The sequence below is a fragment of the Cebus imitator genome, unplaced genomic scaffold, assembly GCF_001604975.1.
Source record: "Cebus imitator isolate Cc_AM_T3 unplaced genomic scaffold, Cebus_imitator-1.0 Scaffold119, whole genome shotgun sequence".
Taxonomy (NCBI): domain Eukaryota; kingdom Metazoa; phylum Chordata; class Mammalia; order Primates; family Cebidae; genus Cebus; species Cebus imitator.
The window spans coordinates 394,548-415,312 of NW_016107434.1; the positions used below are offsets into that span (position 1 = coordinate 394,548).

The following is a 20,765-nucleotide window of genomic DNA, read 5'->3' on the forward strand; positions in this document are numbered from 1 at the left end:
TTCCTAATGACAGCAGTAGAAAAAAAGGCAAAATGCACACCACCAGTGTTCTTGCTCTTTTCAACTGAGAACAATTTTTTTAAAATTATGTCACAATGAGAAGAACAGAGCATGCATTTTAGATTAAAGTTAGAATGAGAAAACAGTCACTGAGAATAAAAGAACAATGCATTTCTTTAAAATGGAGAATATAGGTGAATAGAAATGGGGAATATTTACAGCAAGGCTGAGAGAATAAACATGACCCTTCCCCAAACCTCGTGCATTCTTACTAACAGACTCTGACCACACTAAAGAGCTGAAATGATCCAAAGAGTTAGCTATTAGTGTTAGCTATTGGGGTGTACAGATGAGGAATAAAATTGCAGAATCTCAATACTACTCAAAGTGCCAGATCTGAACTCAATTATCCAAACCTCTGATTTTATCTTTCACCTCACGCTGCTCCCTGCAGTAAGTATTCTTTCAAAGTCTCCTTGAACATAAATTGTTTCTCATAGTGCCATGAATCACAGGAGTTTCAGTAAGGTGAGCTGAGGTAAAGGTGATTGCTCTCAGCCTTATTTTTCTCTTTTGAGGAGGAATCTACCAAGGGACCAAATTGTGCCCTCCACTTCAGTCAAAGCAGACATGAGTCATCCTTAAAATTGGGTCCTACACTTAATTTTGCTTCTGTACATCTAGTATGTAATATATGTCTCACAAATGGATTCTTTCAGAAGAGCCAAAGCCTGAGATGCCATGATTGATGGAAAATTCCAAGTAACCCAATTAACATGAATAAGGAAGTTATCAAATATGAAAACTTTAGGTGAGTTAACTGCCATCCAGTATGTTACGATGTAATGAATAATGGGTATCTGGAGTTTTGTTAATGAGCATCTAATGGGAAAGATGCAACTGGTACCAACAAGTTTAATCCCTAATAATGTGTAAAACAAGCCTAAGCCAAAACCAGGAGCTCTGCAGGCGCCAGCCCCTATGACCTACAACAGGAAGCATCTTAAATCACAGGCGTGTTAGCAGAAGACACATGCCAGCCAGCCCAGAATGTTTTCATGGGACAGGAAGCTCAGTTTTAAATCACTGCAGCCATTATTCTCTTGTCTTGAACCAGCTTAAGTATATCTGAGTATATGTACCCTCCGGAGAATCACCAAAGCCAGTAGTGGTTACCTGTACTTAGCAAGGTAATCAGACAGAGCAGAAAATCCGTTTTCTGGATAGATTTGTGAACAACATTACAACAACTTCTTATACACAGCACATGTGTAACTCATAACTAGACATACTTAATTTTTCTTTTTTATAAAAGCTTTCCATTAAGAAGATTTCTTTTAAGCAGTTAGCCTTATTTGTGGCCAGTATAAATGCTGCTTAGGGAGAACAATGTGAGAAGCCCCAAAATACCTCCAGAACAAGGTTGCTGCTGTTGCCTGAAATTCCACCGTTAAAGGTCCATTAGGCAATGTCCCTTTTTTTGTAAACACCTAGCCCCAAGAAAGATAACATGTGCAATATCCTATAAATCAATGGTGAATACTGACACAGAGATGTTAGTTTCCTCCCAACAAAGAGCTACAATGGAGAAAAATCTCATGAAAAGGGAGGAGAAAACAGATTCTGAGCTGAATCTGCTGCTTAAGGGAAAATCGTGTGGATTCGGATCCCTGCATGCCATATCATGGAGTCAGTAGGTTAAATGAAGGAAATGAAAGAACTCCCAACTGAATCTTGCAGTTCCTTAAAAGCGTCATGCTCTTCTTGAAGCCAAAGGTTTTCACAAGTTGCTCTTTCATGGAAGTCTGTTTAATCCAAGGCAGTTTTCCCTCATTTTTCCTGGCTAATTGAGAACTTTTTAAGATCAGATATCTTTTCTTCCTATCACAATGACTAGAATATTCTATACGTCCAGTAGTTTTAAAATGATAAATGAGGAAATTAGAGTTAGGAAGATACCTAAGATCAATCCCACTTTGGCCACAATTTTGCCTTGGGCCACTCTAATTAAATAAAACTTATTTCCCCAGTGTGTCTGTATCATTAAGTGGAAAACCCATTTGGCTAAATAAAACAAAAAGCTAAAGATGAATACGATCATATATTAGAATTTCATGCACACAAACCTTTAAATTCACATTTAAGAAAAAATCATCTTACTAAAAATCATTAATGCTAAAAACAAAGCAACTATCAATGCTACTGTACTTATCTTAGAATATCATATCATTTCAACAAATAAGAAAAAATCAGAAACCCAAGAATGCAATTTTTCTAGTTCATATAATTGTGGCCACTTGGAAAGAAAAAAATTCTGAGATTTTCTAACATTTTTTAATTAGCCAAAAGTTCCCCAAATTCTAACTTTCCATTTAACGACAATTATTTTTGTTCATTTTCTACTTCTTCTAAACATTCTGGATTTCTTTCAAAATATCTTAATTTGATACATATTTAAATTTTAACATATCCTTTTCAAGAAGGAGTAAAACACATACAAATAAAAAATAGAGAGTAAAAGTTTCAATGAAGGCTCAAGCCAATATCTGTTGGATTGCATTCTGCTTTTCTGGTGGTGAGCCCTAGCTGACAAAAACTAGTGAATTGAGAGAGAGAGAGAAAGTCCATGGGCCATTCTCTTCTCGACTTATGAATGTTTGGCAGCCGCTTTAGACATTTAGTGATCAAAACATGGGTCTAGGAGCTTTACAATATATTCATTTCCTTTTACAAGAAATCAAATAGGGTTGGGTGCAGTGGCTTACGCCTATAATCCCAGCACTTCGGGAGGCCAAGGCAGGCGGATCACCTGAGGTCAGGAGTTAAAGACCAGCCAACAAGACTGGCCAACATGGTGAAATGCTGTCTCTACTAAAACTACAAAAAATTAGCTGGGCATGGTGGCAGGCTTCTGTAATTCCAGCTACACAGGAGGATGAGGCAGGAGAATCGCTGAAACCCGGGAGGCAGAGGTGGCAGTGTGCCAAAATCAGGCCATCGCACTCCAGCCTGGGCAACAAGAGCAAAACTAAAAAAAGAAAAAGAAACGAAATATTTAAACTCTATATTTTGATTTTCCTTAAGTGTCTTTAATGGGCTCACTAACAGGAACAAGATGGCATGGAATCCTAAAATTCCAAAGACAAGTGGTTCTCTTTCCTGGAGTAAATTAATGCACAGATTATAAATTATTTAAATTCATCATTTGATTAAGTAAATTTCTGTTAAGTGAGAAAAGTTTTTGCGCTTAAACGGTGTTTTGCTCTTTGTGTAAATGAAGAGAGGAATAAGAGGAAAGAAGGAAGAGAAGAATTGGAGGAAAGGACTATAGAAGATATTAACATTTGTAGTTAAATGTTAAGAGAATTAAGAAAATTGGGGGTTGATTCTGATATGCTTACTGAAAAGTGATTTTTGTAATATAAACCAAAGTTTTCAAAATCTACATATACTTTGATTCACTAATTCCACTTTCAGAAATTTATTCCAACAAAAGTATAAAACAAGTATGTTTAGATTTACGTATATGGATGTTGATTGTTATTTATTATAGTGAAAACAAATTTAGGATAAGAAGTAGTTAATTAAATCAATGATATTCCATAATGATGTAGATGTATATTTGTTGACATTGAAAAATACCAAAAAAAAAACCAAAAAATTTGGTATTTTTTGTTACGTAAAAAAGAAAATTACATGTTAACATATATGGTACAATCCCATTTTGCTATATGTTTTTGTGTACCTAAGATACTGTAAGAATAATTTTCTAATAATATTCACTAATATATATGTAATATACACCTGAGACAATATATGTACCAGACATACACACACATATATGTTTATATACCTAAGAAAAATAATTCAATACTAAAAGTTGTTATTAATAAAGGTTGAAATCAGCTGTTTGCTTTAGTATTTGCATAGACTGGTTTTTAGTAGCAAACATAATACAGTTAATAAGTATAAGAAAAATAATAAACTATTCTTAAAATCTGTTATAGACTTTAAACCCAGAAAAAGATATTATGATGATGATGATGATATTTGCATTTAAAGTTGACAACACTATTTTTACCAGTTCAGTTTTTATTTGAAACTAGAAAAAGGTAAAAGTGATTGATCCCTGAAAGTTTTCCTTCATCTAAGTACCTCTCTCAGACTTACTATTTATTTACTACATCTGGGACGTGACTACAAATCGGTTCCCAACTTGGGAATGCACAAACCCCCAAAACTAATATGTAATACAAATTGTTTCATCATCCTATGGTTAACAATCGTGAAGAATTATTGGTATTATAAATAATATTCAATTGAAATTTTAGAACAGATACGGCTCTGCCTGAGTCGTTTATTGGAAAATCATTTGTTTCACATCAGTTTTGGCATCCCATATTCAATGTGAATTATGTAGTTATAGCCCAGTTTATTATATTTCTGTTTGTTCCACTGTGTATATATGTGTCTTAGGCTTTAAAAAGGTAATTTGTGCCCACAAAATGTATTATGTAACAAATTGTGATTCATGCAAATCACTCTGATTTGTTTTCCAAAAATGTAGCCTGCTTCAATTAATCAGCTGCTATTCATTTCATATGTTTCAATTGCACTCACAACAAAAGCTCCAGTGGGTTATCAGTTACATGGGGGGCTGGCTTCCAGAGGGCATGAAAGACACAACAATCAGACTTTACACCAACCACACAATTATAGTGTGTGTCCCCACAAATTCCAATAAATCACACATCACATTAAGCCAAACCCCTACTTCTCTGAAGTTCCCCATTACCCGAGCCACCTACCTGCTGTAATCACAGCATTCTGCAGTGCGTGGGTGCACAGCTTTCTACCTGCTGAGACCTATTCCATGACTCCCAATGTGTAGCAGGAATCAGCCAAGCAGATTGCTATATCTATGTTCTGCAGCCTGCCCATCAGGATAAATGAGTGGCTGGAAGTGCTTTGCTCCTATGCATGAACTTTGTTTAGGAAAGAATAGAAGTAAAAGCAACATGTCGATTTCAGTTTTGCTTGGAAATTGATGCTACACAATATTTTCTTGTAGATTTTTTACTCAAAATGTAAAAATGGACATAAAAATGTACAAGAGTTGTTATAAACTAATTCTGGGAAATTCTCTCTTTTATAAAGGTTTTAATTATGAGACAAGAGGTATAATTACCACTCATACTTTTACTTAAGTGTAATGTTTTCTCAACCCTATCCCATAGGATGATCTAATAATAATGGCCTGGAATTTGCATTTTATATAAGGTATATTATTATTTATTTTCCTAGCAATAACAGGGTACTTAGTGTCATCTAAAATAGAGGGCATTATTAAGCCAAAACCACTTTTTTAATCCAGCTATTTATAAACCACATGTGAATAGTTCTAAAATATAGAGTACTGAAATGACTAATTGTGCTGGGTAGGTAGTTATTAGGAGTAAAACTGCCCACAAAGGGAAGATCTGTATATGAGGTTCTGATGTTACTCTATCAGTCATTCATTGCCAAGTTACTTTGATGACAATGACATAAGATTATATTCAGGGACATTTCTTCGGTGGCCACTGCTGTGGAAACAAGTAAGGGTCAAAAGAATGAAGCACAGACATATCTCCACCATGTACATATACTGAGTCTGAACTGCATAGAGAGAGGATGCAGAGCTCTGTGCCTTATGACTGGCATCCTTGTGGCAACATATGCAATTATATGGCGTAGAGCTCTTCAAACCTGTATGTGTTTTCCTATCAATGAGCCAAACCCCTATTCTAATAAGGTAAAGGTCACACACAATAATTGAAAGTATTTCAAAGGAAAATTTTCAACTTTGACATTGGTGCTAATGTATTTTACACATCTAAGTCTCTATTCTCATTCTTCTAATTTAATAAATTAAAGAAATAAAGAAAAAATAAAAGTGAATGAACATTCAAGTGTTGAGTAACTACTGTGTTATTAGTAATCAGAACTTTACCCATGGCATTGAATATAGTAATCACAGCAAATCTGTAAAGGATAACAATCTCCCATTTGAACCAACAAAACATCAAAGCAAGCAACAATACCAGTGTAGCCAAGCCTGAGTACTGCAGTCTGTCTTGAGTCTAAGGCCTGTGCTCTTTCTATTAAATCAGATTTCTTTCTTTGATTTACTATGGAAAAGGAGAAATGCTTAGCTGTCAATCATGATGAAGCATTTGTTTTATTGCATTACCTATAACAGATTTTTCTTTGTGAAAGATACATACAAAATATTTTTTAAATACTGTCTTGATCATCCAATTTCCATTAAGAAATAGGAAGTTGCAGTAGGCCATTACTGTAAGCTAAATAATACCATCCTCTAAAGGCGTTCATGTCCTAATCTCTGAAGTTTGTGAATATGTGACCGTATATGACCAAGTTTGACTGTGTCTTCACCCAAATCTCATCTTTAATTGTAATCCCCCATGACTTGGTGGGAAGTGATTGGATCATGGGGGCAGTTTCTCCCATGCTGTTCTGGTGATAGTGGGTGAGCTCTCATGAGATCTGATGGGTTTACAAGTGTCTAGCATTTCTCTTGCTGGCACTGACTCTCTCTCTCCTGCTGCCTTGTGAAGAAGATGCCTGCTTCTGCTTTGTCTTCTGCCATGATTGCAAGTTTCCTGAGGACTCCCCGGCCATGCAGAGCTGTGAGTCAATTGTACCTCTTTTTTTTTTTAATAAATTACCCAGCCTTGGGTATTTCTTTATAGCAGAATGAGAAAGGACTATTACAATGACAAAAGCACACTGCACATGTGATGAAGTGAAGGATTCTGAAATGGGGATATTATCCTATATATTATATAGGTGGGCCCAACATAATCACAGGGTACTTGTAAGAGGGAGGTAAAAGGGTCAAAGTCAGGAAATGAGACTTGTAATGACAGAATTGGAATAGTGATCTTCGAAGCCATGAACCAAGGAATGCAGAAAGCTTCTAGAAGCTGGTAAAGGGTGGGAAATGGATTCTCTTGTAGAGCTTCCAAAAGAAACGTGACTCCTAACACCTTGATTTTAGCCCCATAAGTCATTTCAAATTTCCTACTTCCAGAATTGTAAAATAATAAATGTGTGTTGTTTTAAAACACTAAGTTTGCAGCAACTTTTTAAAGCAACTTTTTAAAGCAACATCAAAATAACACAATTATCCCCACCCTAAAAATTGAATCACAAATGATAAAAGTACAAATTATACTTTGTTTTTTGGGGACAACTCTTGTTGCCCGAGATGGAGTGCAATGGCATGGCCTCGGCTCACTGCAACCTTCACCACCCAGGTTCAAGCAATTCTCCTGCCTCAGCCTCCCAAGTAGCTGGGATTACAGGCATGCACCACCACGCCCAGCTAATTTTGTATTTTTAGTAGCCAACAATTTTTTTTTAAACTAAGGAATTACATTTTAAAAGGGACAAGTCTTTCCAAAAAGAAAATAGCACGGCTACTTTTATCACTGGGGAACAATAGTAGAAGTAGAAAGAGAAACTCATCTTCTATAGAGGGAGGTAAGGAGAAACCAGCACAAGGTTTAACAAAAGGTGAATGTGGGTTAGTGTGATAGACTGCAAGCTGAAGGAGCCCAGCTCCTTTAGGCCAGGTTCACAGAGTGAATCTCTATCCACCCACCAACTCATTTCCACGAAGTCTTCACTAAGTTCATGAGGACAATATGCTAAAAGGAGGAGCAAAAAAGAGAACTGAGAGAGATCTCCTCACCAGCAACAAGGCTTTAACTGAATCAGAAGACAGAGGATACCAAAGGCTGCAGAAGTGGAAGGGGGTGGGTGAGTAGGACAGAAAGTTCTCCTGGATTGTGCAAGATATTAACTGCACCCTTCACTGAATTCAAGGCAGTAGTATCCCACTGAAGGCCGGCAGCAGGAAAGAAGGGTACACAGAAATTTCCTCAGGTTCAGAAAACCAGGACAGGTCTGGAGACCAAAAATAATTCCCAATGACTTAAAAAGCTAAGAGTTGAGTTTTAAAACATGGAATATCTGCAGAGAATTACCGGTGTTTATATCTTAAGACTTGCTGAAAGGGAAGTACTGCTCCTGACTGCAAAGTATTCCGGTGATGAACTGAATCTAACTAAATCTACCACTAAGCTTATGTTCAGCTCAACTACAGATTAGATTGATTCAGCACCTACCCTAGCAGCCTGATAGAGGAAGGAAAATGACATTGACTGGTGGTAGCTACTATTCTTGACACAAAATGACTGCCATAAAACAAAAATTACACAACACGTGAAAAAGTAGAAAAATGTGATGAATAGTGGAAATGACGATCAACAGAAACAGGCTGACAGATGACCCAGATGTTGGATTCAGCTGACAAAAATGTTAAAATAACTACGATAAGCGTGCTACAGAATCTAGTAAAATGTGATGCAGGAAGGGATTGAAAGTTTTAGAAGAAATGTAAAACTATAAAAAGGAACAAAGTCGAAATGCTCGAACAATGTAAGGAATGCAAAATTCATTCAATAGGTATAAGAGCATACTGGACACATCAGAGGAAAAGATCAGTGAACTGGAAAACAAGACAATAGAAATCATTCAACCTGAAACACAAGGGAAAAACAAATCTTAAACTAAGCAGGAAATCCAAGACCTATTTAAAGACAGGAAATTATATAATATATGTATGGTTGGAGTTCCAGAAAAAGGATGAGGCAGAATAATAATTTTGAGGAGATAATGGCTGTGAATTTTTCAAAATTAATCAAATATATCAACCCACAGATCAAAAAAAAAAAAAAAAAAAAAAAAAAAAAAAAAAAAAAAAAAAAAAAAAAAAAAAAAAAAACTTAGCAAGTCTCATGTAGGATAAATACAAAGACAGTCCTTATAGGCAAAACATAGCCAAACTACTAAAAAACAAAAGATAAGAGAGAGTATGTAAATAGCCATGAAAAAAGAGACACATTACATACAAGAAAGAGTAGTAAGAATAATTACTGATTTCTCATCAAAAAAAGGAGACCAGAAGGCAATGAAATAATATCTTTAAAGTACTGAAAACAAAAACAGAATGCTGTAGATAGCAAATAAATACCTCACAAATAAAAACAATTCAGACAGAAAAGGTAGAAAAGATACACCTCAAAAATCTGTTTCACAAGATGCTCTAATAGAAATTTTTTAGTGTAAGAGAAAATGATACAACTTATAAGCCAGAATCCATATGAGAAAATAAAAACCATCAGAAAGGAAATTAAAAATTAATATTTATCCACTATCTGGGTAAATATTTAAAATCTTTTTAATTTTTTTATTTCTTTTACTTTAGATTCGGGATATGTGTGCAGACATGAATATATTGCATAATGCTGGAGTTTGGGCTTCCACTAAACCTGTCACCCAAATAGTGAACACATTACCCAATGAATAGAATTTCAACTCTTTCCTCCCTCCCCTCTTTTGGAGTCCCTGGTGTCTATTTTTTCCATCTTTATGTCTATGTGTACTCATTCTCTAGCTCCCACTTATAAATGAGAACATGTGATATTTGGTTTTCTCTCTCTGCATTAATTCATTTAGGAAAATGGCTTCCAGCTACTTCCATGATACTGCAAAGGACATGATTTTATCTTTTGTTAGCTGCATGGTATTCTATGGTATATATGCACCATTTTTTTTAATCTGCTCCACGGTTGATGGGCACCTTGGTTCAGTTCATGACTTTGTTATTTTGAATAGTGCAGCAATAAACATACCAATAAAAGTGTATTTTTGGTGGAATGATTTCTTTCCCTTTGGGTAGATATCCAGTAGTGGAATTGCTAGGTGGAATGATAGTTCTCTGAGAAATCTCCATACTGCTTTCCACAGGGACTGAACAGATTTGCATTCCCACCAACAGTGTTTAAACTTTGCCTTTTCTCCACATCCTTGCCACCCCCCCCAAAAAAAAACCCTTTTTAAATACATAAATACATAACTTTTATATATAATATATACTGTGCATAAGTCACATTTCTATGCATATATATATTTAATATATATTAAGACAATTTAAGGAAAAAACTACAACATACTTAGGGTAATAAGACATAAAAAAGTTAAATATGTATCAAAATCACAAAGGACATGAGGAAGGATAAATATAATTATGCTGTTGTAAGATGTGTAAATTGTTCACAGAGTAATATTAGGAGGTAGACTGTATAAATAAAAGATAAATATTATACTCTCTAGAGCACACACTAAAAAGTAATAAAAATAGTCAACAAATAAGAAAACAAAATGGAATTCCAAAAAATATTCGATTAACTCAAAAGTAGAAAAAGAAGAACAGAGGGAGATCAGAAAGTATAAATTAAAAATAAGTACCAAGATGATAGAATTAAACTCAACTATGTCAAGAATTACACTAGTTATAAATGTATTTTATGAAAAGGTAGAGATTTCAGACTATATTAAAGAGCAAGATTCCACTATATGTTGTCTTTTAAAAATACACTAAGTATAGTGTGCAGATAAAGACACTGCACGCTATATAGACAACAGATATACACTGAAAGAAAAGAGTGGAAAAGGTTGTTGTGGCTGTCAGACAAAATAGATGTTGACAAGAAGAGATACAGAGGAATTTTTTCAAAATAAAAGAGACAATTCAGTAAAAAGCAATACGAATTCCAAATATATATGTACTTAATAACAGGGCTTCAAAATACATCAACCTAAGATTCCGTCAATGGATGACTGCATAAAGCAAATGTGGTGTATATACACAGTGGAAGACCATTCAGCCTTAAGAAATGAGGAAATTCTGTCATTTTTGACAATATGGATGAAACTAGAGGATATTATATTAATTTTAAAAAGCTAGGCACAGAAAGACAAATATGACATGATCTCACTTACTTGTGGAATCTAAAAGAGCCAAACTCATAGAAGCAGAGGGTAGAATGATAGTTACTAGGGATGGGGATGGGAGGGTAGTTAAAGAGATGTTGTTCAAAGGCTACAGCACTTCAGTTAGACAGGAGTTTAAGAAATCTATTGTACAACATGTTGACTATAGTTAATATAATGTGCACTTTAGAACTGCTAAAACAGATTTTACATGTTCTTGGCAAAAATAAATATGTGAGGTTAACAAAATTCATAAGCCAAATGACTGATGAAACTAAATGAAGAAATAGGCAAATCCGTAATAATAATTGAAGATTTCAACACTCCTATCAGTAACTGATAGACCAATATAATAAAAAATAATCAGTAAGAATATAAGAACTCTGAATAACATTATCAACCAAACTGAACAAATTAATATTTATAGAACATTCCACTACACAATTCCAGAGTATAAATCCATTCGAAATTCACATAAAAATCTTAACCACAATAGGTTATATGTTGGGTCTGAAAAGAAGTCTAAAACATTGTCAAAAATGAAATTGTACAGAATATTTATCTTACCACAAGAGTGGAAAATTAGAAACCAGTAAGATATGCATACAGCCTCAAATTTTTAAATGGTATTAAGCTATACACATCTATAAAACCCATAAGATTAAAAAAAACACAATAAAAATTTTTAAAATACTATAAACTGAATAATGATGAAAATAAAAAACACAAAAATTTGTGAGCTACAGCTAAAGCAGTGCTTCGGAGAAATTTATTGATTTGAATTCCTGATTACAAAAGAAATGTTTAAAATAAATGACAAATAATTATTATATCAAAAAATGCCTGCACTCATATGTTTATAGAAGCACTCTTCACAATAGCAAAGATATAAAAATAACCTAAGTGTCTTTCAAGGGATAACTGGATAAATAAAATGTGGTGTGTATATGTGTATATATATAGTGGTATATATACAATATATATAATGCAATATATATATTAATCAAATACTGCTCAGTTATTTTAAAAAAGACTAAAGTCATGACTTTTGTAGAAACATGGATAGAACTGGCAACCATTATCTTATATGAAATAACCCAGAAACAGAAAGTCAATACCACTTGTTTTCACATATAAGTGGGAATGAAATGATGTGTACACATAGATATAGAGTGTGGAATAATAAACATTGAAGATTTGAAAGTGTGGGGAGGGTGGAAGGGATGTGAGGAATAAGAAATTACTTAGTGGGTACAGTGTACACTCTTCAGTGATGGTTATACTAAAAGCCCAGACTCCCCCATTATGCAATCTATCTAAGTAATAAAACTGCACTTCTAATCCCTAAATCTATAAGAAATAAAACAAACGTAAAGTAATGGCATAGAAAACAAAAAATACAGACATTAACTTAAATGTTAGCTCCTTGAAAAGATTAATACATTTTATATAATCGTATTAAGACTGACCAAAAAGAAAACGAGAGTGAATAAAACCCAATTGTCATTGTTCAGAATAAAAGAGAGAATGGCACTACAGGGTCTATAGCTATTAAAATAAAATAAGAAGATTTTAAACAATTTTATATCCATCGAGTCAACACGATAGATGAAATGGAAATTCCTTGGAAAATACAGGTTACCAAAACTGACAAAGAAAGAAATAGAAAAACTGGATAGCCCTATGTCTAATACAGGAAATAATTTGGAATAAAATTCACTGCCCCAGGGGAAAAAAAATTGAGACCTTCATGGTTTAAATGAAGAATTCTACCAAACATTCAGGAAGAAATAATAATACCAAGCTAATAAAACCTTTTTTTTACAAAATAGAAGTGGAAAAAACATTTCCTGACTAATTGTATGGAACCACATAACCTTAACTATAAATTCAATAAAACTATCATAAAACAAAATCTGAAAGGGGGAGAGAGGATAAAATTAAAGATAAAAGTCATTCATAATAATATACAAAAATCCTCAACACAATATTATTAAACCAAACCCAACAATATATGAAATAGATGATATATACCACAATCATTGGCATGTATATCAAGAATGCAAAGTTGATTTAACAATCCAAAATCAATCAGTGTATTTCATCACATTAACAGAATAAAGATGAAAGTCAAATGATAGTAAATGCAGAGAAAGCATTTAACAAAATTTAATAAGTATTTATGATAAAATTCTTAGCAAACTAGAAATAAAACAGATTTTTCTGAGTCTGGTAAAGGGAATCTATTAAAAACTTAAGGTTAACATAAAACTTAAAAGCAAAACATTGATTACTTTCTTCCTAATGGTACAAGATCATCTATTCTCACACTCTGTCTTAACCTTGTAGTTTATTAATTCTTTCAATCCATGAGCATGAGATGTTTTTCCATTTGATTGTATCATCTTCCATTTCTTTTTACAATGTTTTATAATTGTCCTCATAGAGGTCTTTTGCCTTCTTCGTTTAAATGTATTCCTACATATTTTTCGAGTATGGATGGCTATTCTAAATGGGACTGTGTTCTTGGTTTGGCTCTTAGCTTGATCTTTATTGGTGTATAGAAATCTACTGATTTTTGTATACTGATATGTATCCTGATATCAGGATACTGATTCTGTTTCCTGAAACTTTACTGAAGTCCTTTGTCACTTCAGGAAGCTTTTGGTAGAGTCTATACGATTTCCTAGGTTTAGAGTTATCATCAGTGAAGAGAGAAAATTTGACTTCCTCTTTTCCTATTCAGATACGTTTCATTTCTTTCTCTTGCTTTATTGCTTTGACTAGGGTACCAGTACTATGTTGAACAGAAGTGGTGAGAGTATACATCTTTATATTGTTTCAGTTCTTAAGGGAAATGCTTCCAGCTTTTGTTTGTTCAGTAGGGTGTTGGCTGTGGGTTTTTCACAGATGGCTTTATTATTTGAGGTATATTCCTTCAATGCCTAGTTTGTTGAGAATTTTTATTATGAAGAGTTGCTGATTTTATGAAAAGCTTTCTCTGTGTCTCCTGAGTTGATCATTTTTTATTTTTAATTCTGTTCATGCGGTGAATTGCATTTACTGATTTGTACATGTTGAACTGAACTTGCATCCCAAGAATAAAGCACAGTTGATCATGGTGAATTAACTTAAAACCAGGTCACTCTTATCTTCGAGTGAAAAATATTGCTGGCTATTACTCAAGCTCTTGTTATTCAGAAGCTTCCACATTACACGTAAGTCATTCATTATTTTGTGTTGCACTGAACTTTTTAAGTCATAAAATGAACACTAATTAAAGCAAATATCATAAATAAGAAAATCAACTTTTTATTCCTGTTTATAGCACACAATAATAATTTCATATGACTATACACATACATATTAATATTATATATTTGCATATATATGCATAGATATGATGTATGTGTGTTGTGTATATATACATATATTTACACAAAGAAAGAGATATTTTTATGAATGAAATAGCATTCCTTGTCTTCTCCCAAAACTAAAACAATAAACCTAATATCTATGAAGCCCTATAAGCTGGACTTTTTTTTACAGAAATTTTCATGATTTTTCAGATATATAAAGTGAATAAAATTGATTTCTGCCAACACCAACTTCTGAGCTCTAGCATACATATTTAAACTTATTATTGAGCATGCACAGAGCTAAAAGTGGAGGTGGACTGTCTTTCCCATTATAATAACAATCTGCACTTGACACACCGATAATGTCTTAACCTTTCACTCCCCAAAGTAAAGACTCCCACTCTCTGCACATCTTGTATTATTACCTTGGAAGACCTCTTTTCCACGTCTTTTTTTTTTAACTTTTTTATCATATCCTGAAATTTTTCATATTAAAATATTTGATGGCTAATAGTCTCTTTGACAATGTTAGTCACATGTTGATTATGTGCTTCTATTTTTAATGTTAATTATAGGTACAGTGATTTCTCTCATATGAGTATACTTTTAGACACAGGAAGTCAATCACTGTTAATAACCCCAATAATTGAGCATAAATCTCTCAATCACTTTTTGAACTGATTTGGGGCTTTAATTAATTGGGGTCCAAGAAAGATGCAACATAAATGCCGGTTAAAATTACATGGATGGAAACATGATGCACATTCTAGTCCTGGCTATGCTATAATATGTTGTGTGGGAGTTGCTTGGAGGTTGGCGGTGCGGGGCTGAAGGCTAGCAGACGGAGCGATCATATCGCACAAACAAATTTACTATTTGGACAAATACGACGACAAGGAGTTTGAGTATCGACATGTCATGCTGCCCAAGGACATAGCCAAGCTGGTCCCTAAAACCCATTTGATGTCTGAATCTGAATGGAGGAATTTTGGCGTTCAACAGAGTCAGGGTTGGGTCCATTATATGATCCGTGAACCAGAACCTCACATCTTACTGTTCCGGGGTCCACTGCCCAAGAAGCCAAAGAAATGAAGCTGGCAAGCCACTTTTCAGCCTCAAGCTTTACATAGCTGTCCTTACTTCCTAACATCTTTCTGATGATATTCTTGTGTTGCCTTCTTGTTTCTCACTTTGATATTTAAAAGACATTCAATACACTGTTTGAGTGTGCTGGTAACTGCTTTGCTTCTTGAGTAGAGCCACCACCACCATAGCCCAGCCTGATGAGTGCTCTGTGGACTCACAGCCTCAGCTGAGTGTGACCCCAGAAGCCACAGTGTGCTGTGTAGCCAGAACACACTTGACAAATGGAGGAAGCATCTGAGATTAAGACCATGGCTGTTACAGAGATCATGTAAACTTGTTTTCGTTTTTTTCTGCCAGGTGTTGTACGTATGATGACTTTGGATTTATGTTTCAGCGTACTGGAAACTTTCCATTTTATTCAAGAAATCTGTTATGTTATAAACCTTGATTAAAGAGGAGGTTTTTATAATCTAAAAAAAAAAAGGTTGTGTGATTTTTGACAAACCATTTACTCTCTCCAGTAGCCTCAGATTAGAGCTTAGACAAGACTCAGATGAGGTTGCTGTGAATACACTCAAAAAGAAGGTGAGGAGCATGGTTTGTTGGTGCCTTACAGACTCACAGACATGCATGCACATGCGTGCACACACACAACACCCAAAAGTCGTTGAAAGCTCAATTTAATATCCACGTATTCCACAAAATCATTCCTGATCCCACATTTTCTACCTACCCACCCACATCCCTTCTGTTCATTCCTAGGGGATCTGATCTACCTCTTTTAGTATACCTATTACCTTTGACCTAGATGTCTGCCTTTAGAAAGATTTTGAGGCATTGTGCAAAAATCCCTGTACTTTGGATCCAAAACAAAAAAAAAAAAAAAGGAAAAGAAAAGAAACTCCTTTTTTCAACCAAAATCAAGGACCCAAAGCCTCTGGACTTATTTCCTCATCGATTATAACGGGGGTGATATTAACCTACCATGTAGAGTTATTCTGAGGATTAAATGAGGTTCTCTGTGATCTTAGTTGTGGTCAGCACATAAAGGAATCTCCACAATTGTTAGCAGTTTGTATTATTTATAATTACTTTCACATGTCCCTGATTCCCACACACCCTTGTAAGTTCCTCAAGGATAAAAGTTGTGCCTCATAAGTCCTTCGCACATAGTTCTTAGGAATTGTTCAGGAAGGAAGGCAGGAAGAAATGAAGAAAGGAAAGACATTATAAATGGACAAGAAACATTAACATCTCAAATAAAATGTGTTTATCTAACACAGAAATCAGGAAAATAAATCATACTGGATGATCAGATTCTCTTTACAGGGACTGCCACTCAGTAAAGATTCCAGAAGCTGGACACATGTTTTACAAGTAATTTTAAATATTCAAGTTGTGTTTATTGGGAAAAGTAGTAGTTTCTCCTACTTTTATTATATTTCATTTCCCACACTGTCCAATTAATAATTTATTGTTGAACAGGACAGATTCCAACTGTTAATCTGAATGTTTCACTCTTCATTGTTGAAGGATTTCTGAGCACCAAGGAAGTAGAGAATAAACCAAAAGTGAAAGGGCAAGTAGAGCAGCAGGAAGCACAGAGATTCTAAGGAAATGACAGGCCAGGGGGCTGGGTGATTTTGAAGGATAAGAAGCTTGAATCTACCTGGATGTCAATAAAATGCTGCTTGTTTCAGTTCTCCTAGAAAACTGGTATCTCATTCTGCATTCACAACAGCATTTGCCTGACTAGCCAGCTATAGTTATGCCTACAAGTAGAACAGAAAAACAGAATAAATCCTATCTCAAAGAAAATGTACAAACATTTTCTTTCTTTCCAGGCCTTCAAAATGCAGCATGGATGAAAAATTTCCAAGTGCTCTGAGCAACAAAATTATCTGAAATGGCAAATGCTACAATCTCAAATGTGTAAAGGTAGATATGGTCTGCTTGACTCTCTGGATCAAACTGAATTCAATATTCCAAGTCCAGTTCACATCCAAGAACATAAATTATCATTACCACAAAAAATAAACATGAGAAAAGATCCAGACGCATAGTGATAAATTCAGTTTAAAAAAGATAAGAGACATTAGGATATACTCATGTCAGGATGGTCTAGCCAGACACGGTGGCTCACACCTGTAATCCCAGCACTTTGGGAGGCCGAGGTGGGCAGATCATGAGGTCAAGAATTCAAGACCAACCTGGCCAACATGGTGAAACTTCATCTCTACTAAAGATACAAACATTATGGCCAGGCGCGATGGCTTAGGCCTGTAATCCCAGCAGTTTGGGAGGCTGAGGTGGACAGATTACCTGAAGTCAAGAGTTCAAAACCAGCCCGATCAACCTGGAGAAACCATGTCCCTACTAAAAACACAAAATTAGCCAGGCTGAGGCAGGAGAATTGCTTGAACCAGGAGGCAGAGGTTGTGGTGAGCTGAGATCATGCCATTGCACTTCATCCTGGGCAACAAGATTGAAATTCCGTCTCAAAGAAACAAAAAAATTAGCAAGCGTGGTGGTGTGCACCTATACTCCCAGCTACTTGGGAGACTGACACAGGAGAATCACTTGAACCTGGGAAACAGAGGCTGCAGTGAGGCAAGATCGTGCCATTGCACTCCAGCCTGGACGACAGAATGATACTCTGTCTAAAAAAAAAAAAAAAACAAACAAACAAGATAGTCTAAGTTGGTACATTGGTGGTCTTGTAGTGAACAAATTTATCCACATTTTTATGATGTGATTACAAAAGTAATACTTTTTATTACAAGTAGTAGTCTTACAAAAGTTTAATTTTCAAATTTCCCCAGGAGATCATTTTCTCTGTTGCTCACTGTCATAAGTGATCCTTTCTCAATGTGCTTAAAAGGGATTTGAAGCTTGATCTTAGCAAATTTCATGGAAGTTTATGACTTAAATCTTCATGGACAGATCCCAAAAGCCCATCTTTAAAAAGTTCAGCCTTCTAAAGCCATAGGCTCCAATAGGATATAGGAACTCAGGTGCCACTGATAGAAACTGATGTTTATCACAGGGTCTAGCATTCTTCAATTTACACACACTGCACTGATTGTAGAACAAAATTATAATGAAATATATTTGCATTTATAACCTAAGGCAACTGCAGGTAGCCTAGAATTTCTGGGGCATATCCAATTCAATAAAACTTTATTCCTTTTAACAAATTAAATGTCACTTAATTTATATACCTTTGTAAAATGTTTTGCATGATAAATTCATAAATCAGGAAAACTTTATCTGCAACGTTAAGAGTCCTGTTTTTTATTTAGAAAAAATGCTTTTACTATTCATAAGACATATTTTAAACCCAAATCCCTTTGAATTTCAGCTGCTGTCCAAGAAAGTAACCTCCAGAACACAACAACCCCTTAAGACCTGCTCCCGTTCAGGCATGATCTGAGGCTAGGATGGAATATCACAAGTAAACGACCATTTACTTGGTTTCCACTGCATGCTATCATACACTGTGTTCAATTCTGAGCAAATTATAAATTACTAAAGCCTTCCACATTAGTTCTTCATGCTTCAAAAGGACAGTTTTGTGTGTGTTGAACTCTCCAGTGAATGAGAGAACTGAGAGCTGCCTCAAACTTGTCACTGGCAATTTCCCTTGAATAGAGTTCCCCTAAGGAATCCTGGAAGGTGTAACTCTTTATCAGACTCCTCCTGGATAGCACCAGAAATCGACCAAGCAAGGCTCAGTTTAGGAAAATTTTCTTGAATGATTTAATGGATGATTTTCTCTTTTCCGTTTTGTTTTCACATTATAGAACTCCTGAAAGGGTCCTCTAATTTTCTTTTCAATCATATTGTTTTTCTCTTCTCCTTTTACATCTATTTTGTTGGAGATTTCTTCACCTCATTTTCTAAAATTTTTTTTTCATTTCTATTGTCAGTTTTTTACTTTTACTCGTATTGTCTCTGATGTTCCTTTTATAGTAACTTATTATTTGAACAATGCAAGATGTTATCTTTTGGAGGATACCAATGATCATTTTTTGAAGTTTTCTTGTCCCAGCCTAAGTTGTCTTTCCCCCAGATTGCATTTTTCAATGTGTTTTTTTGTGTCTCCGGGTTTCACATTGAAAATTTTCCTTGAATGTCCACACATCTTGATTTCCCTCTGGTATCTAAGAGTGGAGCTCTCTAAATTGATTTGAAGCTTTGAGCCCAAGAATGAGCTTTGTAAATGTGAAACAGTGAGTTTCACTATGTAATGATCTGCTCAGTTGTTTTATCAGAGTAATGCTGAGGTTAGTTCTCTCCTCCTAGGCTATTGTGAATTCCAGAGATGAATCCTACAACCCCCTGAAGGAAGGTACAACTGTAGCTGCAAAGGTCCTGGAAACCAGGTAGAAGTTAAGCATTAGGAATGAAACAATTGTTGTTTTTCATTTAGGTGGAAATACTTGTGTTTTTTTCAAAAGGTACCTACCTCCAGACTCAACTTGAAAAAGACTTGCTTTAAGCAAATACACATAGAGATATATAACATTTATAAAGGAATTTTTCTTTCTTATTTCATTTTGTTCTAATTGCAAAAAAACCTTTTTTCTAATATCCATTTATCTACTCACAAATGCAAATCAGTTGTGTTGATTTTATTAACAGTACTTTGAAAAATTAAGCAAGCTGAGCTGGCAGAAGAGCTAGCTATTGTTTCGTGTAGTTTCACATTTTTAATTGCATCCTCCATGAGAGTGTATAACTAGGTCTTGGTTCTAATTTATGATAAACACAACTAATTCAAATATTTAAAAATAATTAATGGCAGCCTCCAAAAGAGCAAGATTAATGAAACCTCCAAAACAGTTAAATAAACTTTAATGTATCATCTTATTTGGCTTGACCAACTCTAAAATGTGAGTCTTTACTAATATACTCAAGAACTGAAAAGAAGAAAGAGGGAAAAGTTACTTTTTTCAAAATAATATGAAGTAAAAATGCTATGAAATTTCAGTGGTTATTTAATGCAGGGACTCAGTGTATTGTTAGAAGAGTCATTTCTTTACTATGCCTTCCTCACAGAGCATAAAAGCCATAGAATGGAGAAATGAGTCATTCCGATGCCAATAATATTGTCTTTCAGTGCTTGAAGAGTAATATTTTTCTCACACACGTATTTAAGTTAATGTGCATCTTATTTCCCCCTTGTTATTTGTACTGTCCTGCATTATTCTCAGTGGTACACTTTCAGAAAAAGATTAAAATAATGTCACATTTAGTGTTTAATCTTCAAAACTTCACATAATTAGAGACACTTTCAAAACTAATTAATTTGTTATTTTCCTGCAAATGTGGGGTGAATGTACATTTGTCATATTACACTTATGATCTGTCAGAAAATCTTGTTAAATAATTTATACAATATCCTGTTGGTCT

The 20,765-nt window shown here is 34.6% G+C and overlaps 1 protein-coding gene across 1 annotated transcript; it reads left to right on the forward strand.

The window, feature by feature from the left end:
* The first annotated feature begins 776 nt into the window (after nucleotides 1–776).
* LOC108311851 (cyclin-dependent kinases regulatory subunit 1-like) lies at nucleotides 777–15,706 on the forward strand. Its single transcript, XM_037742363.1, has 2 exons — nucleotides 777–811; nucleotides 15,098–15,706. Exons 1-2 carry the CDS (start codon nucleotides 777–779, stop codon nucleotides 15,354–15,356), a joined length of 294 nt encoding a protein of 97 aa, XP_037598291.1. The 3' UTR covers nucleotides 15,357–15,706.
* The last annotated feature ends 5,059 nt before the right edge of the window (nucleotides 15,707–20,765 follow it).